Below are 25526 nucleotides of genomic sequence, written 5' to 3'. Positions count from 1 at the left end.
TTTTCAGCACTTGAGCGCAATAAGCCCTGACAATGGGTGTGGCCCTCCCAAAAAAACAGTTCTGAATATCCATGGTCCCTTGAGTACCAACAGGGTCAATCCTTGAGCACAGTCAGGAGTAGTGTCAAACACTGCCTGTGTGGTCCAAATCTCCTTTCCCACCAAAAAACTGAAACCAAAACAAACAGCCCAAAGAATCAAAAAAGAGGGGGCTGAAGACATATACAGCAAGAGAAGTAGAGTAGTTGTGTGTGGCCAACTTGTATGTGGCCAACCTAAGCATGATCCCCAGCACTGCATATGGTTCCTACTGTCAGGAATGATCCCTGAGCATGAACCAAAAGTAAGCACTGCTAAGTGTGGCCCAAAAAGGAAAAAGAGAAAAAAGAGAGAGAGGAGTGGTGGTGAGAGGTATATGCTTGTCATAGTGCAACCTCAGCCACCACCAACGATTTTACTGGAATCCAAGTAGAGTGTGTTCAGTTCACTGAATACTCTCACGACTTCTCGTTACTTTTTTTTTGTTTGTTTGTTTTGTTTTGGGGTCACACCCGGCAGCGCTCAGGGGTCACTCCTGGCTCTAGGCTTAGAAATCGCTCCTGGCAGGCCCAGGAGACCATATGGGAAGCAGAGATTCAAACCACCGACCTTCTGCATGCAAGGCAAATGCCTTTCCTTCATGCTATCTCTCCAGTCCCGGGCAGTGTCTTAATTCCTGCACCATCTCTCAGACATCCAGCTGTTGACAGCCCTAGGTTTCTTATTTGTGTTTTAATAATTTTCCAGCATTTTATATGTATGTATTTCTTTTTCTTTTTCTTTTTTTTTTTTTGGTTTTTGGGCCATACCCGTTTGACGCTCAGGGGTTACTCATGGCTATGTGCTCAGAAATCGCCCCTGGCTTGGGGGGACCATATGGGACGCCGGGGGATAGAACCGTGGTCCATTCCTTGGCTAGCGCTTGTAAGGCAGACACCTTACCTCTAGCACCACCTTCCCGGCCCCATGTATGTATTTCTTATCCTAACAAGATACCATGCAGAGGGGCCGGAGAGATAGCATGGAGGTAAGGCATTTGCCTTGCATGCAGAAGGTTGTTGGTTCGAATCCCGGCATCGCATATGGTCCCCTGAGCCTGCCAGGAGCGATTTCTGAGGGTAGAGCCAGGAGTGACTCCTGAGCTCTGCTGGGTGTGACCCAAAAAAACAAACAAAAAAAAGAAGGTAAGTCTGACCCCAAATAAGGGCATAGTTGTAACCCTTATTTATAATAGCCACGGATGACAGAACCTTTAAATAATTACACTGCTTCCTTGTCACCAGAAGGTGTGTGATAGCAAACAGAAATGAGACAAAGGCCTTGCATGCTTCTGAGCTGTACAAGGTCATCAATCTAAGTGAGGAGAGTTCAGCAGGAGGGCAGGAAGAGCTGGGTTTGCTATTTCCCCAGGGAAATCTTTACAATGTGACTATGTTTTTGTGTTCCAAGTTATAAATCTCAAAATAGTCATTTCAAATTTAATACAAACATTCAAAGGTAAAACAATTAACGTATAGAAAATTATTTTCCCAGGGAAAATCTTTACAATGTAATTTTTTTTTGTTTTTTTTTCAGGCCACACCCGTTTGATGCTCAGGGGTTACTCCTGGCTAAGTGCTCAGAAATTGCCCCTGGCTTGGGGAGACCATATGGGATTGAACCGCTGTCGCGATCTTTCCTTGGCTAGTGCTTGCAAGGCAGACACCTTACCTCTAGCGGCACCTCTCCAGCCCCTTTACAATGTAATTTTATGTTCTTGTTTGTGTTCCAAGTTGTAAATCCCAGAATGCTTTAAAAAATAGTGATTTCGGGGCCGGAGAGATAGCATGGAGGTAAGGTGTTTGCCTTTCATGCAGAAGGTCATCGGTTCGAATCCCGGCGTCCCATATGGTCCCCTGTGCCTGCCAGGAGCAATTTCTGAGCATGGAGCCAGGAGTAACCCCTGAGCACTGCTGGGTGTGACCCAAAAACCACAAAAAAAAAAAAAATAGTGATTTCGGGCTGGAGAGATAGCACAGCGGCGTTTGCCTTGCAAGCAGCCGACCCAGGACCTAAGGTGGTTGGTTCGAATCCCGGAGTCCCATATGGTACCCCCCCACCCACCTGCCAGGAGCTATTTCTGAGCAGATAGCCAGGAGTAACCCCTGAGCAACGCTGGATGTGGCCCAAAAACAAAAAACCAAAAAAAAAAAAAAGTGATTTCAGGGACTGAGAGGTAGCACAGTGGTAGGGCATTTGCCTTGCAAGAGCTGATCCAAGACTGATGGTGATTCGAATCCCAGCATGTCATATGATCCCAGTGCCTACCAGGAGCGATTTTTTTTTTCTTTTTGGTTTTTGGGCCACATCCGGTTACTTCTGGCTTGGGGAACCATCTGGGATGCCGGGGGATCAAACCACAGTCTGTCCTTGGTTAGCGCCTGCAAGACGCCCTACCACTTGTACCACTGCTCCAGCCCCTTTTCTTTTTTTTTCAGGAGCAATTTTCTTTTTTTTTTTTGGTTTTGAGGCCACACCCGTTCGATGCTCAGGGGTTACTCCTGGCTATGCGCTCAGAAATTGCCCCTGGCTTGAGGGGACCATATGGGACACCAGGGGATCGAACCGAGGTCCTTCCTTGGCTAGTGCTTGCAAGGCAGACACCTTACCTCTAGCGCCACCTCGCCAGCTCCATCAGGAACGATTTCTAAGCACTACCAGGTGTGACCCAAACCGCCCCCAAAAAGAAAAGAAATAGTGATTTCAAAATTAATATAAAAATGCAAAGATTGACTCGGCCGGGCCCGCGCTCGCTCCGCTCCGCTCAGCCCGGGACACCGCGGCCACGCCCGCACCAAAAAAAAAAAAAAAAAAAAGAAAAAAAGAAGAAAAAAAGAAAGGAAAAAAACAACAAAAAAAAAAAAACAACAAAAAAAAATGCAAAGATAAAACAGTTAACCCATTGGAATTATTAGTATTTTTGCTCCCAATTACTATAATTATTTGGGGAAGTTGCTATGTTTAGGAATTGTTAGAGCTTGTAGAACCATAACCCCCGATTATTTTAAACAGCTGAAATCACCTATTTCTTTTTTGCTTATTTTTGGTTTTGGTCCACACTAGGAGGTGGTCAGGGTTTAATTTACTACTGACTCTACTACTTAGGAATTACTCCGGGTTGGCTTGAGGGATACAGGGATGGTGGAAATCAAACCTGTCAAACCTGTGTTGACGGTGTGCAAGGCCTTATTCTCTTTATTATCACACTGGCCCTTGAGCTGTTTCTTCAAATGATGAATTCTTCATTTCTCTGACTTTTTTTTTGGAGGGGGGGTACAATCAGTGACGCTCAGGGTTACTCCTGGTTATGTGCTCAGAATCGCTCCTGGCTTGGGGGACCATATATATGGGACACTGGGGGATCGTATCACGGTCTGTTCTTGGTTAATGCGTGCAAGGAAAACACCCTACTCCTTGTCCCACTGCTCTGACTACTTCTTATATTCATAGTAAACCTCTATGTATGCCAACAGTTTAAACAAATAATGATTAATTAAACAATATGCTCAGTAAACACTTGGCAAGGATTTGGCCTAAGTGGTAAAGAGTACATGTTTTGCAGATGAAGCTTTAAATTTGGACATGTTTGGTTGGTGGGCTATACCCACAGTGCTCAGGATTTACCCCTGCTATGCTCAGGGATCAAACTTCAATCTGGGGTCAGCTGCCGATAAGGCAAGTACCTTAATCCCAGTACTATCTCTAAGGCTCAAAGCAAAACAAAACCCCAATAAATTTATCTTAGCATTAAGTCTGGCTAATTCCACAGGATGTAACATTGCAACTAGTTGTTTAACTGGGATCCTTAATGATCAAAGCAAAAGCATTTCACTTTCATAATGTCGCTTTATTACACATTTATTTCTTACACAATGTTCAAGTTCACTTTTAATAGGAAAATTAAACTAACCATCAGTTCCTTAGGGAATATAATGATTGCGAAGTGTTAACATGAGACATGGAATTGTAGGTTTTTCAGTAACTGTTTAGCAAATAAATGTTTCTAATGTAAGATTAATTAGTTTACAAAGTATTTCCATTGTTCTCTTTAAGACTATACAGGTATACATCAAGTCACATTATAGGCATACAAAGTGGTAAAATGTTACAGATTGGTAGCATGCAACCATTTTACATTTTTAAGTACAATGAAAAATGCTGTGTCTTTTTTCTGAAAAAATGAAACAAACTCTGAAGCCTTACTTACAATGTAAGTATTATTCCATGACTTACAATTTGTGGTGTTTTTTTTTTTTTCCCATTTTAGAAAAAAACAAAGTGGCAGACACAAGAATTTTCAGGTTGGAATACTTTTTTTTCCTTAACTAAAGATTGTCTCTGGCAACATAGGTTACTAAAATAAAATTTCCTAAAAAAGCCTTTTATTATCCATCTCACTCTATCTATCTCACTACATGGTCAATTCCTTTCCATCCACGTTCTGATCATCCACAGGCAGTTTTGATCCTGGGTCTGCTTTTCTTTATCAGGTCGTATTTATGATTGGATTCTGTTATTTAGTCAACATGTGCTCAGAAACACACATACGCATGCATACGTACACATACACAAATTTCAAATAAAGGTCTGTTTCTTTGTATATCCTCCTAGCCACTATTTGAGAATTCTTAATATTTATCTTATTTCTATTATTTTATTTATTTATTTATTTATTTATTTATTTATTTATTTATTTATTTTCGGGTTTTGGGCCACACCTGGCGCCGCTCAGGGCTTACTTCTGGCTCTATGCTCAGAAATCACTCCTGGAAGGTTCGGGGGACCATATGAGATACTGGGATTCAAGCCACCATCCTTCTGCATGTAAGGCAAACACCTTGCCTCCATGCTCTCTCTCCAGCCCACTTTTTTTTTTTATTATTATTATTTAAGTTTGAAGTTACATCTAAAAGTGCTCAGGGCTTACTCCTGGGCCTGCACTTAGAGGACTCCTGGTGGGCTTGGGAACTATGTTTGGTGCTCAGGATCAAACCTGGGTCAGCCATGTGTGAGTTGAGTGCCTTACCCCACTATAATATCTGTACTATCTCTCTGGCATCTTTCTCTCTATATATACAGACATATATATGTGCAGGGGAACAGACAACTACAATATTTGAATCTCTTCCTCTGAACAAAGCCTCCTGAAGGGAAGTGAGGCTAAGCAGAGGCATGAAAATATGTGTAACAAGGGACTCGGGAGAGGGTTTCTCACAACTTACTTCATTTTTTTTTTTTTTGTGGTTTTTGGGTCACACCCGGCAGTGCTCAGGGGTTATTCCTGGCTTCAGGCTCAGAAATTGCTCCTGGCAGGCACAGGGGACCACATGGGACACCGGGATTCGAACCGATGACCTCCTGCATGAAAGGCAAACACCTTACCTCCATGCTATCTCTCCGGCTCCAACTTACTTCATTTTATGCTTGAAACAAAGCTAAGAGAGCTGGAGAGTCTTGTCCGAAGTCAAAGACACCTGACATTCACATCAGAACTGTTTCCTAAAATATCACCTAGTGGCAAGTGGAGCACACATTTTAGGGACTAGAGGACAGATCCATTTAAGTGATATTTATGAAGCACCAACTATGTACAAGGCACATTACTAGATGCTACTCAGATACAAAGATTGAGGAGACAGTCCCTGACTCCAAGAGCTGATGAGAATCCTGCATGTGTACGTCACCCTATGTCTGAGCAGAAAAGACTGACCAGGGCTGAATTTGCTGGTGATAACAAGGCAGCTGCTGCACCATGAAGGGCAAAATCTCCTCTGCCTTCAGTTACACCTCAAGTTCTAGTCTTCACAACCCTGCCTGAAGTGACAGAGTTTGGCAGGAGCAGAGCAGAGCACCTTATGTCCTGCTTAGACTCTGTGCCAAGATTCTGGTCATGTCCCAGTGTCAAAGTACTTGTTAGTGACCCAGGAAGATGCCCAAGTGCACATTTCAATAGTACAGAACACTCACCATCAACCTCTTGCACCTCTCTGTTGAAAATTAATAAAAAACACACCTAGTTCCATTGATATATTGGCATTCAATCCCCCATACTTGAAAACACGTGCTGGTCAGAAAAATGTAAACAGAATCCAGGAGGCAGTGGAAAAACATTAGTGAATAGATGATAAAGATGAGCTCCCACTTGGTATAACGCTTTCCAGTTTAGTGTTTTCACCCAATTGATCAGTCTCATCACAACTCTGAGGTAGTTAGTGAGGATATTATTCCCTTACATAGCTGAAGAACTGAAGGGGCTTGCCCCGAAGTCTCCCAGCTAAGAAAGCAGGGAGCCAAGGGTCCATATTCCTTGACTCCAATTCCAGGGCTCTTCCCCCTATGTAGTCTATAATTGTCAGGCAATTGAATGAATTGCCCAGAATCATATACCTGCTAAGTGTTGGTGATAGGATTAGGAGACAATCTCCAAATCTGTGGCATGGTGTCCTTCCACCATACCAAAGAGCAGAGCCAGTGAGCTCAGAATAACTGCCACGGAAGACATCAGGACCAAGTCTAGCTTCCTTCAGCCTCCCTAGAGTCAGCCAAGCATCACAAAACCAGGGTAACCTCCCTGGCACCTCTAGAACAGTTCCCAGGGGCAGACTGCAAGATTAAACCTTCTTTGCCCACATCATCAACCAAGATAGAAAGTAAATTGAGCTGCAATTCCTGCAGCTTAAGATATACTAAAACCTTTCCTTCCAAATCTCCCCCCACCCCATTTTTTTGGTCACACCCAGAGAAACTCAGGGCTTACTCCTGGTTCCGTGCTCAGGGATAACTTCTGATGGAGTTTAGGGGACCATATTGGTTTCTGGATCAAACTCAGGTCACTTACTCCATACTCCACTGTACTATCACTCTGCCCCTTCTCTCTATTTACTAAAGTTCTGAGCCAGAAACAAAATCCAATCTTAGCTGGGATGGGGAGTGAGGGAGAAAATGAAGACATCCTTTAGGTTCTGTAAACCTTTCTCTCTGCAGCTTGTTACTAGGAGGCTTGATCACTGCTTTTTAGTTAGAGGGCTTCCAGCTGCTGCTTCCAAGCACTTTCATTCCTTTCCTTTTGCAATGAATCCCCATTACTGAGCTTTAAGGAGGGGTTGAGCTCAATTTGAATTCTCCGCTCATTAAAATAACAAGAGCTAAGATTACATCATTGTTGGGAGAAAGGATGTTTCTGGAACATGCATTTAAACTCAATTCCAAAAACAGTCCACCTGAATATGAGAAACATACCACAAAATCTGGTCATCACAACAAACTTTACTCCAATTTTTGCTGATTCAATGAATTAACCTGAATGAAAGACAGTTGCTAATTTTTTTTTCTTTCTTTCTTTTTTTTTTTTTTTTGGTTTTTGGGCCACACCCGGTGATGCTCCTGGGGTTACTCCTGGCTTGGGGGACCATATGGGACGCCGGGGGATCGAACCGAGGTCCGTCCTAGGCTAGCGCTGGCAAGGCAGACACCTTACCTCTAGCGCCACCATGCCGGTCCCATAGAGTTGCTAATTTTTTTTTTTTTTTTTTGGTTTTTGGGTCACACCCAGCAGTGCTCAGGAGTTATTCCTGGCTCCAGGCTCAGAAATTGCTCCTGGCAAGCATGGGGGACCATATGGGATGCCGGGATTCGAACCGATGACCTCCTGCATGAAAGGCAAACGCCTTACCTCCATGCTATCTCTCCGGCAGAGTTGCTAATTTTTAAAAAGGCATTCTAGCCCTCATCTCCAAGCCCAGGAATTTATCAAACCCTGTTATTCTGGAATTCTTACATTTTCTGTTTCCTTTAAAGTATCTAAGACTGATAGAAGCATATCACAAGCACAAGATAAGGGCCACTCTATCTATGGTCATTGGAAAGAGCAGCTGAAGCCACAGCACTAGCTTCCAGCAGACAGACTGATGCTCTGCGGCATTTATTCTGAGCACACTGTCTTCCCTGATGCAGGGGACCTACTGGGGGTCCCAGTTTTGTCTGTGGGAAAAGTAGATGTTTTGGTTGGGTGGCCAGGTTTCCCTTAGAGACAATGTTGCAGAAGACAAGAGTTGGTATGATGTCGAAGCTTTTCAGCATTGACTTGTCTGCTTTGACTGTGCTGGACTGAGGGCTGGGGGCTGGGAAAGCTGCAGGGGCCCTTGCAATGCAGGACAGTCTGTGTAATGGCCCCTAGTAGCGGGGCAGCAGGCTGGGAGACAGCATCTCCCATCAGTGGTCTGAATGTAGCCAACACCTCCCTGGGGGTACTTGGCCATAGGAATGTACAAAACATCTATATACAAAATACACAGATGGAAGCAAAGGGCTTAACTTTGTTCATGGAAATCAAGAGCTTCCATTACATATGGATGTGTATGAAGAGATTTGCTGGAACAGTGACACATTCTAGGCTTCTAAGAATTATATACCCTATGAGTTATCTCCTAAGCATATGGTGAAATTTTGGGGGTGTTGGGGGCTGGGAGGAGGTTGGTAATCTATACTGCAAAGTCTAGGAGAGACCCCCTTTTCCCGTGTGCCTACAGCAAGGCTAAAAGGGAACAAGGAAGTGGGGCTGAGGAGACAGTGTCTCCCTTCAATCAGTTGTCCAGATGTAGCCAAATACCTAGCTACTTAGGTATGTGGCCACACACACACACACACACACACACACACACACACACACACACACGACATGCATTTACATTATACCCTTCCAAGATAAAAGGAAGGGAATTGTTCACTCTGATGGATAAAACAGCTTCTATGAGATACCCCGAGGCGGCTAGAGAGATGCCACGCTGGATTAATGACAGGCTCTCTAGACTACTTATCTTTTAAAACTTTTTTTGGGGGTGATACTTGGTACTAGCTTATCTCCTTCAAGGCATCTTCTACCTATGTTGAGGCAGGCCACAAATACGAGGAGCCTACAAATCCTGGTGAGTGATCTTTTATACCTAACAAGGCTAGGGTTGGGGTCTGTACAAATTTAGGAGGGGGGCAGGAGGACTTCACAAGAGCAATCATTCTACCTCATTCAATCAGTTGTCCAGATGTTGCCAAATATTGTGATATCATATTTGGCAAATACATACATAGAGATAATTTATACAAGTGACAGGTGGTAAGGGAGTGATGACACACGTGGCCCTAACCGAGCTTTTACTTACATACTTTGAACACCAACCGGCCTGCTAGTTAAATAACAGGTTCTCAAAACTATAAGTTTATCTCCTAATAAGTTGTCTTTAATGTGTGAATACTCATGGAAATGTCTCCTTTCAGCTACTTTAAAAACACAGGTAATGATAAGATAGACTCTAGTATGAAATATTTGATTTCACAGGCTATTCCACAGGACCCACCTATTTTACAAGCTGAAAACTGGACTAAATTGTTCTAACATCCCATCAGCTCACTTTAATACTGGCAACCACTGTTAGCATATTCTATGGCAGGTTCTGACTTTTCTTTTCTTGCTTTATGTCAGGATTTGTTAGAACGGCTTTAGTAAATGCCCACCCCACCCCACTCACTACCCCATTTCACAGCTCTTGGGGCTGCAAAAAACACTCTGAAACTAGGTATTTCTCAGCAGTGAAGGTAAGAGAACGAACTAAGAGAGATGGAAAGAAACCTTATTCTGAGGGCCATGTCAGGAAATCTGACCTTTAAATTCAGACACTATAGACACCTCAGAAATGTTTTTCTTTGACAACATATAACCAAAACAGACATACACATGCAAAAAGAATTGTGCACATTTCATCCAGTCATAAGCTGGTGAATATTTATCAACCAGTGACATAGTACAGAGAGGCTCTGTTTTATAACATTTTGCTAATTCCCATGGCATAATGAATTTTAAATTGCCAAGAAAAATACTTAAGTTCTGAGCTGAGAAGATATGTACAACAGCTGTACTGAGATGTACAAGACACCACTGTGTGGTATTTCTGTTCTACAGACACAACAGACTGAATGATCTCAAGTGCATAAAAATAGGAGGCTATATTTTGAGTCCTTCTGGGCTTTGTATTTTGGGGCTACACCAAAATTGTTGGTACGCAGGATTTACTCCTGACTCAGTAGGTGATCACTCATGGGATACGAGGAATTAAAACTAGCTCAGCAGTGTGAAAGACCAATGTCCTACTTGCTGTTCTATCAATCGAACTCCAGTACTTTTGTTTTGGGGCAACCTCAGCAGTGCTCAGGACTTACCCAGGCTCTGCACTCAGAAATCACTTCTGGTGGGGTTGGGAAACCATCTGGGATGCTGTGGATTGAACCTGGGTCGTATGCAAGACAAATGAGCACTAGCTGTACAATCACTTTGGACCCACAGGATTTTTTTTTTTTTTAACATTTGGGTTAAATGCTCAGGGATTACTCTTGGCTCAGCACAAGAATTATTCCTGGCCGGCTCTGGGGACCATATGGGATGCTGGGGATCAAACCTGGGTGAGCTGAATGCTAGACATTCTACTATATAATTACTATCTGTTATATAATTACTCTATCCCCTAGTGCTGTTTTTTTTTTTTTTAAATATATAACTCAGTTTTACATTCTATCATTTCACTTTCAGTGAAGGCTGTGTTTCAGAATAGGTTTGCCAAATTCTTGATAACTTAAGGACTGGTAAACCTGGATGAGTCAGTTCTATCACTCCTAGGTGAAAAAAAGGAAAGAAAATGCTAACTTAGTATATATACACTAAAAAACAAATTCAAAGGAATTTTAGGGCTCCAAATGTGTCAATATGTTCTGGTCATTAGTCTCTCACTATATGTAAAATATTCTCCAGAAAATAAAATGATTCCCAGGTTTTTGGTGCAACAAATGTAGTACTTACAATAGAGATAAGGTTCAATATTCTAAAAGCTATCCTAACTCATTTTTTCAAGTGCTTTACATGCAAACTAGAATATATAGATGATTTTCCCATTAAATTCCTGGTTACCAATTTCTGCAACTTAGATGCACTCAGGTAGTAAACAGATTCTAGACTGGGCTCCCCTTCTCTGCCTGGGTTGGCAATCTCTTTATCTCAGGTGTCATCAATAGAAGGAAGGTTTGTTACTACAGAATAAAATCACAGAGGAAAGCAGACAGAGTTGGAAGAAAGGGAGGGCACCAGTCACTGTCCACAAAAACTTCTGTAGAGCAGTAAAAGGTGTTATTTTCCATAGGTCAGCTCCACAGACCCAACTGAATGTATCAGGCAGATAAATTCCTACTGCCAAGCAACCACTGGAGTAAACAATAATTTACACTTGTTTCTGATGTTTGCAAAAGCATGGATGGTGGGGGCTAGAGTGATAGTACAGTGGGTAGAGAATTTGCCTTGCATATGGCTGACTCAAATGAATCTCTGGGTCCCATATAGTTCCCCCAAGAACCACCAGGAGTAGTTCCTGAGTTCAGAGCTAGGAGTAACCTCTGAGGACCACTGGGTGTGGCTCTAAAGCAAACATTAATATATAGATGACTCATACCAAAGGGGAGAAAATCTGTATGTTTGATGTAATGATCACACTCATCCTGTGATCCTATTACACTGAAAATAAAGCAATCGATGCTTCTAAAACTTGCCAGCATCACATAATCATGTATCACATGATTGTTTTTGTTTCATTGGGAAATTCACTGTTTGAAAAGTCCCCCTCCTTTTACTGACACTTTTACTGAAAAATATCAAACAGCTTTGTTAAAAAATTTTCCATAGACAGATGTTAAAAATCAAATCTATATTAAATTATTAGTAAAGGTAGTGTGCTAACTCATTTTGCTGTCTGGAAATTTGACCTGAGGCCAATATCTGTGGATTAACAAATTAAGAAATGTCTGGGGGGCACATCTGGCTTTGTGCAAGGGTCACTCCTGGAGATATTTGGGGACCATATGCATTAACAGAGTTCAAAATGGAGTCAGCTATATGCCAAAAAAAAAAAAAAAAAAAGCCTTAACTTCAGCTTTCTCTCTCTCTTCCCCACACTTGTAAAATTTTTTTTTTTTTTTTTGGTTTTTGGGCCACACCCGGCAGTGCTCAGGGGTTACTCCTGGCTATCTGCTCAGAAATAGATCCTGGCAGGCACGGGGACCATATGGGACGCTGGGATTGGAACCAACTACCTTAGGTCCTGGGTTGGCTGCATGCAAGGCAGACACCGCTGTGCTATCTCTCCAGCCCCACACTTGTACATTTTTATACTTGTGTTTCCCTCTATCACCACCACCACCTTTGGTTTCTGGGTCATATCTAGCAGTGCTCAGAGATAACTGCACACAAGAATCACTCCTGGAAGTACTCAGGGGATTAGATGGGATGTTGGGGATCCAGCTGAAGTTGGATGTGTGCAAGGCAAATGCCCTACTCACTGCACTATCACTTGGGCCCCACATGTGTTTTCAAATGCTGTGCGAAGGATCTGAATACGGCCTTGCTTTGTTGAAGATGACACCACTGACATGCATTCAGTGGCATTTCTGAAAGTACGGGAGAATCTGTGCTAAGCCGATCACATTTTCTCACCCAGCAAAAGCTTGGCAATACTTTTTCATGTGGTCATCAGAACACTTCAGATGCAGTGAGCCTAACTCAAAGCTGTGCCTGTAAACGAAGATTAGGTCTCTATTGCAATCACAGTTATAAACACTTTTAGACAGAAAATTCCAAACAGAAACTTGGGTGGTTAGAAACACAAAACACACATAAGCCAACAAGATAAGCCACCTTAAAAGTAATTAAACCATTTCCGGTTGCTATTTTCACTAAGACCAGCAGAAGTTTGATAGTGCAAGTTGCCAGAGGGGTCCAGGACCAGAGGACCACATGCATTAAAACATTCAAAACAGGGGCTTGCATGCGGCCGACCTGGGATGGGCCGGGGTTCAATCCTTGTCAACCCATATGGTCCCCAGAGCCTGCCAGGAGCAATTTCTGAGCACAGAGCCAGGAGTAACCCCTGAACACTGCTGGACGTGGCCCAAAATCCCCCCCACCCAAAATCAAGATAAATAAGTAGTGCTAAAAAAAGAACAACAACTAAATTGTTAGTTTGGTTAATAGAAATTAAAACCTTTGATAAAATGGTCCCCATGGGGAAGAAGAGCTTTTGAATGGCTGCCGAAACAAAACTCCAATCTTCAAGCGTTTACTGAAGACTTTACCGTCCATCTCCTTCCACTCGTTTTTTACGAACTAGGGGAAAAAGAAAGGAATACATTGAAGACACATTCCTTAAATTCCAGATGAAACAGCACTAATCACACAGAAAAGCCATGCCACAGGATCTGCGGAATAGTTATCTTTCACTTCATTCCTCGATGGCCCCTGGCAGTAAAAGGGAAGGATATAAGGAGCCCAGAGTCTTGTGGAATTTACACTTAAATAAAACTGGCTGCAAGCTTGAAATTCAGAACTTTCTCATTTCTCTGACCATTTCCAAGGTCATATTGCCATGGCACATGCTTAGAGTTGTGGTGCGAGCCAATCACTAGCCAGCTCTAACTGCCCAGGAGAATGCAGTCACAACTTATGCACTGTACTGCTTGAAAAATCCCGAGGAGCAGCAAACAGAAGTTCAATGTTTCTAAACTGATCTGAAAATGAGAATTTCTATGCATGCGGACAAGGAAATTGTTCAAGGACTATGGTATATGCTTTGCATATGCTAGGCCCCTAAGACCTGGAACCACATGAACCCAGTTAGTCCTGAGCTAACTGGCCAGGTTTAGCCATCAGTCCACAGAACTGAGACAAGTATGACCACAAGTGGCCCCCAAGCCTCCCAGAAAACTGGGAGAACTTCCCCATGCATTCTCACAGTAGGTGTACTCAGATTGGGGGGGGGTGCAAAGTCAGACTCAAAATTTTTCTCAGGCTGGTGCTTGCTTTGTATCCATGCTGGTGAGATATCTGTTTCTCCTTTCTGCACCTTGTTTCTCATTCTTTTCTTTATTTGGGGGGGGGGGGAGGAGGTGTGGGAAGGAAAACGACTCGTGGTACTCAGGGGTTACTCCTGGCTCTACACTCAAGAATTACTTCTGGTGGTGCTTGGATATCCCCAGCAAATGGGTGCTGGGGATCGAACCTACGTCAGCTGTGTGCAAGGCAAGTGCCCAATTTACTGTGCTATTTCTCCAGTCCTCTCACTTCTACCTCTTTTCCTTACCCCCAAGACCCCAGTCTGTGATTTTTGGCAGATACAAAGCAGCTGAACTCTTAATATTTCTGGATTCAGCAAGGACACAACAAGAGGAGATACTGCCCAAATTTCAATAGCTTATTGGGGACTACTGTTAAGACATAAAAGTAAGGGCCAGAGAGATAGCACAGTGGCAGGGCATTTGCCTTTTACATAGCCAACCCAAGATGGACCCAGGTTCAAATCTAGGCATCCCATATGGTTCCCGTACCTGCCAGGAGCGATTTCTGAGCACAGAGCCAGGAGTAACCCCTGAGCACCCCCGGGTGTGACCCAAAACAAACAAACAAAAAAAAAAAAGAGGATAGCATAGCAGGTAGGGTATTTGCCTTGCATGCAGCTGACTTAGGGTTCAATTCCCATCATCCCATATGGTCTCCTGAGCCTATCAGGAGTAATTACTTTTTTTGTTTGTTTGTTTTTGGACCATAACCGGTGATACTAAGGCAGTGGACCTCAAACTTTTTAAACAGGGGGCCAGTTCACTGTCCCTCAGACCATTGGAGGGTCTGACTATAGTAAAAACAAAACTTATGAATGAATTCTTATGCACATTGCAAATATCTTATTTTGCAATGAAGAAACAAAACAGATACAAATACAACTAAGGGGTTACTCCTGGCTATGTGCTCAGAAATCCCTCCTGGTTTGGGGGATGCCAGGGGGATTGAACCACGGTCAGTCCTACGTCGGCGCCTTGAAGACAAAAACCCTACTGCTTGCGCCATCGCTCCGACCCCAAGGAGAATTTCTAAGTGCGGAGCCAGGAGTAATCTGACTGCTGTCAGGTGTGGCCCCACAACAAAAAGAAGATAAAGGAGTCAGACAATATGGGATTGGTACTTTATGGAAACTTTAAACCAGGATGCTGGTGCCCGAAGGAGGAACATTGCCCTTTCAGGGGTTCTTTAACTGCTCTGTCTGCTTCCTCTCTCTTGGAAAACTCTCCCTTTGAGAAAACCCATTATAAAGATGTTAGACCTGATATACTGAGGCCCTCGGCTGCATAAGTCTAGCTGGATAAATTAAAATAGGCATTTGACCAAAGAACATCATTCTTCTCCTTCTGATGATTAAAAGTTCCAAGCAATAAATATTGCATGTGAAGGACAATTAGAAGTCTGAGATTGTGAGTCCTGACCTCATATTTTTCTTCTCTCTCTCTCTCCCCCTCCCGCCCTCCCTCCCTCCTGATGATGCTTAGGGGTTACTCCCGATTCTACATTCAGAGGTCATTTCTGGCACTGCTGGAGGTACCACATGGGATGCCAGTGATGGAACCCAGGTCAGCTGTGTGCAAGGCAAGTACCACTGTACTACTGCTTCAGCCCCTTTCTCTTTTCTCAGTCCTCAGGGTGTCCTTGCTTCATCCCTGTTCACCTGGGGCCAGCCTGACAATGATCCCCTCCCTCTCTGTATGCGCCACAGGAAATTGACAGACGCTGGCCCCTCCGGCGTGGGGTCTCCCCTCGCTGCCTCTCACCTTCTGTTTAGCTGTCATCTCCACATTGTCCAGCTATGGTCGACCTGTGCTTCTCCTGGCTACTTTGTAAATGCTGTCCCCCATCCTTACCTGAAACCATTTGCTGGTTGCCATCTTGGCTTCCCTCTGCACCCTGAAAGCAAGCACTTCTACGGGCCCAGCCAGCTTCTGGGGCCACACACTGCACCTGGGTCAGGCCTTAGGAACTGGATAAGCACTGGATGCTAATCATTATCTGCTCCTTTCAGGGACTAACCTCTAGCTGACCTCCTGTCTGCTATCTGAAACCCTGCAGGGTCTGGCACTGTGTCTGGGGGTGGGGTACCTTGCCCACCTTGCTGTTCAAGTCTGTCCTTCTGTCCCTGATAGTCCTAAAACTGGGCACTGAAGTTTACTGTTGGCAGAGAACTATTGGCTCTAGACTGTTGTAGGTGGATGAATTTCACCAGATCAAGCCTCTCCAATCTGTTTCATTCTGGGGGTGATAGATGGTACAATGGGTAGGGTGCTTGCCTTGCATGTAGCCAACCTGGGTTCAATCCCAGCACCTCATGTGGTCCCCCAAATCCCACCAGAAGTGATCCCTGAGTGCAGAGCCAAGAGTAAGCTCAGAGTATTGCCAAGTATGGCCCCCAAACAAACAAAACACTCTGTCTCATTCTTCTGTACAGTGGTTGAGCAGTACACGTTCCATCTCCTCCTACTAGAAGAAAGGTCATAGATCCTTAGCAGTCAGTGGAGAGTGGGGGAAATTACTGAGGGACTAGCTAAAATAAAAGAAAAGAAAAAGAAAAAGAAAAGCTGCTCTGTGTTTAATCTTCCTTCTGTTAGTTTGTTTCACACCTAAGTGAAGCATCAGACACAACCCTGTGGAATGTTTTGTTGATCAGTCCCAATGAGAAATGAATGGCCATTTGGCCTCTCAGTTCAATGTTATGGTTGCATTACCAAGGTCGTTATTCTTTGTGATGGCAGCTGCCACCCTGGTTCGGGGTCCTTGCTTGGTAAACTGGTATCCAAACTTGAGGATTCTTGAATTTTCCTCCAGCATCTGAGCAATTTCCATCTCTACAGCCGTTCCCAATTGCTGTCTCTGGTTGTGGGGTGAACACGCACAGGGGAAGACAAGAGAAGGGGAGGAGACAGTTACTTGCATTGCTAAATTATTAGACAAAAGCAAAGTGGAAGGTCTCCTTTGAAAGTTCAAAATAAGTTGGAGAAATATAGCCGGTAGGTGCATACCTTGTACCCAGTTTGATCCCTGGCACTGCATATGATCCCTCTAGCCCTGCTAGGAGTGATTCCTGAGTAGAGCCAGGAGTAAGCCCTGAGCACTCCCTGGTGTGGTCCCAGAACAAAATAAAAATAAAACCAAGGGGACAAAGCCATTTCCTCCTATATATTTATCTGAGACCTGCTCCTTGTCTAGAAGCAAAATCCAAAACACAGCTGAATCTGCTGACATGCTATACTGAAAGGCAAAAAGCAAATTATAATGACAAAGATGATTCCATATATAAAGTCTAAATTAGTGTTTAGGGTTTCCAATATACTCCAGTATCAGCAGTTCTAACAAAGATTTTTTTTCATTTGTTTTTGTTTTGTTTTGGGGCTACACACAAAGGTGCTCAGAAATCACTCATGGCAGGATTTGGGAAACCATATGCAGTGCCTGGGATTGAAATTGGGCAAGCACCTTACCTGCTGTAATGTCTCTCCCATTCCAGGAGGCAATTTTAATTGCTTAATGACATATCATTTAAAAAAACAAACATTTACATCTGTGGAGCTTGAATGAGCCCTAAGTGGAGCCAGGTGTGTTCCTACACTGCTATACCCTGAAAAATGACAGAGTAATTTTTTTTAAAGGTTTTTATTTTTTTATTCTGGATAATTTTTTTTGTTTTTGTGGTTTTGGGTCACACCCGGCAGTGCTCAGGGGTTACTCCTGGCTCCATGCTCAGAAATTGCTCCCGGCAGGCACGGGGGACCATATGGGATGCCGGGATTCAAACCGATGACCTTCTGCATGAAAGGCAAACGCCTTACCTCCATGCTATCTCTCCAGCCTAATTTTTTTTTTTTTAATTTTAAGAAATTTGCCAGGGATGGTAACTCAATGGTAGAGTAATTGCTTCACATGTGTTGAATGAAGTTCTGGGTTCTTTCCCTGACATGATTAAAAAAAAAAAAGATTAAAATGGTAAATTCTTTGCTCCCTCCCTTCCTTTCCTTCTTCTGTTTTTTTTTGGCCACACCCAGCAGTGCTCAGAAGTTACTCCTGGCTCTGTATTCAGGGGTCATTTCTGATGGTACTTGGGACACCATAAGGGACGCTGGGGATTGAACCAAGATTGGTCAAACAAACATCCTACTCACTGTGCTGGATCGCTCTGACCCTCTTTGCTACTTTTGTTCTCATCCCATAACCTATGAGAAAAGTCTCTCCACAAGAAACAGTAAGCAGTGGTACTTCTGGTCAGACAATCGTAATTCTGTCTATCCACTGAGTAGTGTCTTGGGCAACAGAGACAGCCAGAGAGAAAGAGAGATGGCCTTTGGTAGTCCACAAACAGTTCGAGATTCAGACACCCATCCAAACAGTGAGATCCTATCAAGGACTGAGCTGATCCTATCATGGCTGAGCTGCCATGGTTTTTGTGAGGGGCAGCACAAAAGTCACCTTTTTTTTTTTTTTTTTGGTTTTTGGTTTTTGGGCCACACCCGGTAACGCTCAGGGGTTACTCCTGGCTATGCGCTCAGAAGTCGCTCCTGGCTTGGGGGACCATATGGGACGCCGGGGGATCGAACCTCGGTCTGTCTCCTAGGCTAGCGCAGGTAAGGCAGGCACCTTACCTCCAGCGCCACCGCCCGGCCCCCAAAAGTCACCTTTTAACAACAACAACAATTCACCTTCCCCCCTCACAAATCTACAACAAAGTAGTTGGCTACTTTGCAGGATGGAATTGCTGATGGCCACAGAAAGGAGTTAGGAGCAAACAAACAAAAATAAAATAAAATTACCTTTGTAGAGAGGACTTTTTTTTTGGGGGGGTGACATATAGAAGAGCTCAGAAATCATTCCTGGAAGTGCTTACGGGACTATTTGTAGTGCTGGGCACTGAAATGGGTCAGTTATATGCAAGGCAAACACCTTGCCAGTTGTACTTTCTCCCTGAACACAAGGAGGGTATCTTATTTATTTATTTTTTGTTCTTGGGCCACATCCAGCAGTGCTCAGTGCTTATTCTTGGCTATGTGCTCAGGGCTTACTCCTGGTGTGATTTGGGGGACCATATGTGACCTTAGGAATCAAATTGGGGTCTGCTGCATTAAAAAGGATGAAATACTTCTTTTGCATTTATTTGGATACTTTTCTTTTATGTTAGATACAAAAGCAGTTTAATTATGAAAATAAATACAAAGGTTTAAACAACCCACCAACAATGCCAATGTATATTTTTTTATATTTTGGTTTTGGGCCACACCTGACAATGCTCAAGGATTACTTTTGGCAATGCTGGAGTACTATCTCTCCAGCCCCAAGCATCCATTTCTCTAGATCATCTCTTTGTGTGCGTCTGTGTGAGACAGGTGACTGAACCCCTCATTCATATATACCACTGAGCAACAGCCCTGGCTCTAACCTTATTGTTTTTTTAATATATACTTGGTAATGCTCAAGGATCACTCCCAGTGGGTTCAATTGTACTATCTCCCTGCATGCTCCCCCCTCCTTTTTAAGTGGCCACTTCTTTTCTACTTGAAATCAATGGACACTCAGTTAACCCCTGCTTGCTTATCTCACAGGGTAACCTGATGGCAATCATGCTTTCACTGCCTGGCAGCAGCACAACCCCAGAGGTGATTCTCAGAGGCCGTGGTTGGAACAGCCCAGTACTGGATCATCCAACTATTGGTCCTGCCTCAAGAAATTCTTTTATGTATTACAACTGGTTATACTCAAGGGCTACTCCTGGCTCTGCACTCAGGATCACTCTGGCTGGTACTCACACGGGATGTGACTGAATCCCATTCATCTATGTGCAAGGCAAGAGCTCTATTGCTGCATTGTTGCTCCATTCCCCAAGACTCCTAAAGAAATTTTTAGCCCAATGAAGTGGAGCCTTTTGGGCCTCGTGATGCTGGGATTGCAATCAGGATTACCTGGGGCATTTGGGACCTCACAGGCCTTACTGATGTTGCTTCAGAGTCATGCAGTACAAAGGATCAAATGTCCCTTGAAATGCTCTGAACTATTGCTGGGTCCTCGAGCATTTTTCCCCCTTATATTTTGTTATTTTGATTTATACCCAGCAGTGCTACAGGGCTACACCCAGTAAAGTACATAGGCATTATTCCCATTTTGGGTAGCATGTGATGCGGGGGAAAGAACCCAGGACTGCCACATGCAGTGTTGTGCTCCAGCCCTCTGAACCAGCTTCCTGGCCTGACTATTTTATTTCAAACCCTTCAGTATACACATGGAAACTAAGGTCTACATCTAGCAGTTGCTAAGTTCATGAACAAAATCTGAGTGGGAGGCAAGTTTTGACACTGAATTTGCTCATTCTAGGAAGAAAGCAAATAATTTTTTCCAGTTGCTAAAGCAACTAAAAATCTTAATTCTTGTCTGAAACCATTTCAGGGACATATTGCAAGTGTAGAAAGACCCATATTTCCGGAATACTTTCAATGCAGGCTGAGAGAGAGAGAGAGAGAGAGAGAGAGAGAGAGAGAGAGAGAGAGAGAGAGAGAATAGAGAAGAGAGAAGAGAGAAGAGAGAGGAGAGGAGAGAGGAGAGAGAAAGTGAAAGTGAGAGAAAGGAAGGAAAGAGAAAGGGAGGAAGAGAGAGGGATGGAGAGAGAGAGAAGAGAGGAGAGGAGAGAGGAGAGAGGAGAGAGAAAGTGAAAGTGAGAGAAAGAAAGGAAAGAGAAGGGGAGGAAGAGAGAGGGAGGGAGAGAGAGAAGAGAGGAGAGAGGAGAGAGGAGAGAGAAAATGAAAGTGAGAGAAAGGAAGGAAAGAGAAAGGGAGGAAGAGAGAGGAGAGATGAGAGGAGAGAGGAGAGAGAAAGTGAAAGTGAGAGAAAGGAAGGAAAGAGAAAGGAAGGAAGAGAGAGGGAGGGAGAAAGAAGAGAGGAGAGAAAGTGAAAGTGAGAGAAAGAAAGGAAAGAGAAAGGGAGGAAGAGAGAGGAAGGGAGAGAGAAGAGATGAGAGGGGAGAGAGGAAAGAGGAGAGAAAGTGAAAGTGAGAGAAAGGAAGGAAAGAGAAAGGAAGAGAGAGGGAGGGAGGGAGAGAATTCAGATGTATTATAAAAAGGTTTTCTGGTGAGCCAGACAGGGGTAAGCAGGTAGGGCAGTTGCCTTGCATGTGGCCATATGGTTCCCCCACACCTGCCAGGAGTGATCCCTGAGTGCAGAGCCTGGAGGCCTGCACACAGATGAGTGTAGCCCCCAAACCAAACAAAAAGTTGTCCTAGGACAGAGGGATATGCCAATGGGCTGAGCACATGCTTTACATTTAAGAGGTCTTGATCTGACCCCCAATACTAGGTCCCCAGAGTGACCTCAGAGTACAGAGCTGGGAGCATACTGTACTGTTGTATGGTCTCCAAACAAATCTACAAATCAGGGGCCGGAGAGATAGCATGGAGGTAGGGTGTTTGCTTTGCGTAGAGAAGGACGGTGGTTTGAATCCTGGCATCCCATATGGTTCCGAGCCAGCCAGGAGCGATTTTTGAACGTAGAGCCAGGAGTAACACCTGAGTGCTGCCGGGTGTGACCAAAAACCAAAACTGAAACCAAAAACAAATCTACAAAACAAAAACTGCATTTTTAGAACTACAGCTCCTTTATGAGGTAGTTACCAGATTTAGTAATAAAAATGCAGGACTCCAGTACACTTGAATTCAACTATTATAAATATGAATATTGGCCCCAAAATTTCATGTACTTTAATTTTTCAAATGAAAAGTCACTTCTGTTTATAAGAAAATTGAATTTAACTGTATGTTGTTATTAGATGGCATCCTACAAGGAATTAGGTTCAGGATGTTTCATAAAGATCTCAGAAGGGAGGGCCGGAGAGACAGCATGGAGGTAGGGCATTTGCCTTGCATGCAGAAGGACGATGGTTAGAATCCTGACATCCCATATGTTCCCCCCAGCCTGCCAGGAGCGATTTCTGAGTGTAGAGCCAGAAGTAACCCCTGAGCACTGCCGGGTGTGCCCCCCAACAAACAAACAAACAAACAAACCAAAAAAAAAATCTCAAAAGGGATGTAATTTTTCGGGGGGGTGCGTGTGTGTGTGGATTTCATAATTACTTCGACAATACAAGAAGCTAGAGACAGTCTGGAAGAAATATCACTTGGGTGTGAGAGTTGAAACTCTCCTCAGCTTCATCTTCCAGCTTCCAGTTCTACTTCAGTACTGTCCTGGAGGGCTTTGCCTTCTCCCAATTCTCCAGCTCTCCCACTGCCCTGGGCCTCTCTCTGAGTCACTATTCATTGGGTTCTGTGAGTGCACATCAATATCCCCAGGCTCCCTCGCACAACTCTGCAGTTGGAAAAGCTGTTTTGGGGGAGGTTCCTCTTCTGGGAAGGATGAGTGTGAAGGAGCCCCAGTCTCTTGTGGGGTCCCCTATTCCTGAACAGAAATTTTGGGAAGAGCCCAGCAGTTCAGGAGCTATACTTGTGGCAGGGTCAGGGACATTCATAGGGCCAGTTTGTTCCTACTGGGATATACGGCCCAAAGCCTTGGTGGGGCTCTCTTCACCAGATGTTTCTTCCTACGTCTCCCAAGCCATAAGCTTCCCTTCTGGTTACTTTTTCACATAATTCCCTATGTCCTTTCCTCCTGCAGATCCTCCTCAAGCCCTCTATCTCCTGTTTTGCCTTTTTTACGTTTTAAAGGGAACATTCCACTTTAGCATATGGGGCTAATAGTATAAATTCTAGGCTTTCCCTTTGTTGGGGTCTAGTGTGAAAGAGCTCCAGCTCAGCTGGGTCTGCTGCTATGAATAAATCCTGCTCTGTGAGCGCATGTATGGATCTTCCCAGTCAGAGATTCTGCTACATACATAGTTAGTTCCCTGGCTCTGCTTAGCTGAGAAGGGAGCAGAAGTGTTTCTAGGGCCTGTTTAGGGAGTGAGATGTCTCCAGCTTTAGACAAAAGTCCTGGGGAGCACACTGGAGATTTTTCAGACTGGGGAATCCTGCAGATCTTTAGCAAAGAGACATCTCTGCTCCACAGTGCACTGCATGTCATTGGGGGATGTGTCTACCCACAATCTCCTATGTCTCCTACTGCATTCGAGCCCTCTCTGCCTCTCTCCTGGATCCATTCCACACTACCTGCACTCCATGAGCATGCTGTCCTGCAGCCTCTTGGTACTATAGGCTAATGCTGGGAAGAGGACAGGAAGTGGAGCTCCAGTCTGACCAAGGCTAACATGAAAGTGCTCAGGAAAAACTGAACCCAGAGCTCGGCTTCTCCAAGCCAGACCAGCTTTCAGAGTCTATTTCCTGGACACAGGCTCAAGAGCCAGGTCAGTGTCAGACTGTAGAAGCCAGGACTGAGTGATTGGTGATGGCAACCTCAGACCAAAGAAGTAGGCCTATGCCAGGGCTGTTTCACTCCACTGGATTCTTTAAGCCACACTGGCCTACCCAACCCCAGCCTGCCTGCCTGCCTGCCACAGAACTGGTTTGATTTTGCCGTTTCCAGGCCACACCCAGAGATGGTGCAGCTGACTCCTGACTCTGTGTCCAGGAACCACTCCTAATGGAGCTCAGGGATCCTATGGGGGCAGAATCCAGGTTGGCTGTGTGCAAGGCAAAGAGTCTTCCTCTTGCTCTGCTGTGGCAGACCTGGGCCAAGATGCCCGCCAAAGAGGCCAGAAGGAGGATGGGAGAAAAGATCAGAGCATGACCACTGTCCTTCCCTTCTCTCCTTCTCTGCAGCATGACTAGCCCAGGACAGCTGGCTGTTCCACTACACAGTGTTTAATTATCCACCCGCTCCTTTGCTTGCCAACAATACTCAGTCAAGCATCCCAAGCTGCATCTCTGGCTCCCTCCACCATGGGGCCCCTGTTCCCAGGCCTTGTGGGGCGGCTGACCTGGTTGTCGATCTTGATCTCCGTCACAGTGTCATTTTCTTTCAGCGCCTCTACCAGGGCCAAGATCCCAGTCCCCGTGATGAAATTGGACTCTACGTTGAGACTTGTCAAGGTCTTGTTCACTTTCAGCATATCTGCAAAAGCCTTATTATACCAGAAGAAATAACTATTAGGGCATCAACGATTTATTCAATGCACTCCCTAGTTCCACATTTTTATAGTAAAGAAAACCTTAGCTTGGAGTTGGAGTGATAGTACTGTGGGCAGGGCATTAGCCTTGTATGAGGCTAATTCCAGTTTGATATCTGGCATTCCATATGGTCCCCTAAGCCTGCCAAGAGTAATTCTGAGTGCAGAACCAGCAGTTAGCCCTGATCATTACTGGTGTGGCCCCAAACCCAAACCCCCAAAACACAAAAACACCCTACAACAACAACAAAAAATTCAGTTCAACAGCTTGCTTTAATATCTGCAAAATTAAAAACATTTTTAAAGGATGAATAAGAAGACATTATAGTATAGCAGGTAGGCATTTGCCTTGTATGCATCTGACCTGGGTTCAATTCCCAGCATCCCATTAGTCTCCCGAGTCTTCCTGGAGTGATTCCTGAATGTAGAATCAGGAGTAATCCCTGAGCATCACTGGGTATGACCCAAAAAGCATTAAAAAAAAAAAAAAAAAAAGGATGCATAAGCATGTCACTTTTGGTTTGCTTGTTTGAAGGCCAGACCAATGGGTATACAGGCATTATTCCTGGCTCTATGCTCAGAAGTGACCCCTGTTGGTATTTGCTGAGTCATGTGATGAAATGATTTGAAGCTGAGTGAACAGTAAGCACCTTACCTCATATACTATCCTGCCCCAGAGACTCCCTCCTTCTTTTTTTTTTTTTTTTTTCGGTCACATTAACAGTGTTTAGTGCTTACTACTGACTCTGTGCTCAAGGATCAAACAATACAGCATGTCTTAGAAGAAATAGAGATTATTGTGCTTAGATGCAAATATAAGTTTTAATTGCCATTCTCCCTCAAATAAAAAATAATATTTTGTTACAAAATTCTGATTTTTATGAAAAATAGTGGTAATTAGAACAGGAACTCATTCTATTTATTTTTGCCACACCTGATGATGTTCAGCAATGAGTCTTGGTTCTGCTGACCAAGAAAACATCTGAAAACTTAAAATAAAACATTAAAGTAGGGTTGGAGCGATAGCTCAGCAGTAGGGCATTTGCCTTGCATGTGGCTGACCCAGGACCAGTGCTCAGGGGTTATTCCTGGCTCTACGCTCAGAAATCACTCCTGACAGGCTCGGGGAACCATATTGGATGCCAGGGATTGAATCCAGGTCTGTCCTGGGTCAGCAGTGTGCAAGACAAACGCCCTGCTGCTGTGCTATTACTCTGGCCCTGCCCTGGATTATTTTTTTTTTTTTGTGGGGGGTCACACCTGGACACACACAGGAATCACTCCTGACAGGTTCAGGAGATCATATGGAGGTTGAACCCTGGTTGGCCTAATGAAAGGCAAGTGCCCTAATTGCTGTCCTATTACTCTGGCCCCAAGCTCTACAGTTTTCTTTTTTTTTTTTTTTTTTTTTTTGGTTTTTGGGCCACACCCTGTGACGCTCAGGGGTTACTCCTGGCT

At 44.1% G+C, this 25526-nt stretch overlaps 1 protein-coding gene across 1 annotated transcript in view; it reads right to left on the bottom strand.

Annotated features, from left to right (window-relative positions):
• Nucleotides 1–13185: 13185 nt before the first annotated feature.
• TMOD2 (tropomodulin 2) overlaps nt 13186–25526 on the bottom strand; it is a 35799-nt gene continuing 23458 nt past the window's right edge. Inside the window, exons 7-9 of the mRNA XM_049778214.1 lie at nt 23880–24023; nt 16708–16852; nt 13186–13270 (exon numbers count right to left, since the gene is read on the bottom strand). Of these exons, the coding sequence (XP_049634171.1) occupies nt 13236–13270; nt 16708–16852; nt 23880–24023 (324 nt within the window). The 3' untranslated portion in view covers nt 13186–13235. The remainder of the gene's footprint in view (nt 13271–16707; nt 16853–23879; nt 24024–25526) is intronic.

Source organism: Suncus etruscus, chromosome 1 (genome assembly GCF_024139225.1).
Source record: "Suncus etruscus isolate mSunEtr1 chromosome 1, mSunEtr1.pri.cur, whole genome shotgun sequence".
NCBI lineage: Eukaryota > Metazoa > Chordata > Mammalia > Eulipotyphla > Soricidae > Suncus > Suncus etruscus.
This window is presented reverse-complemented; position numbering and strand designations above follow the sequence as displayed.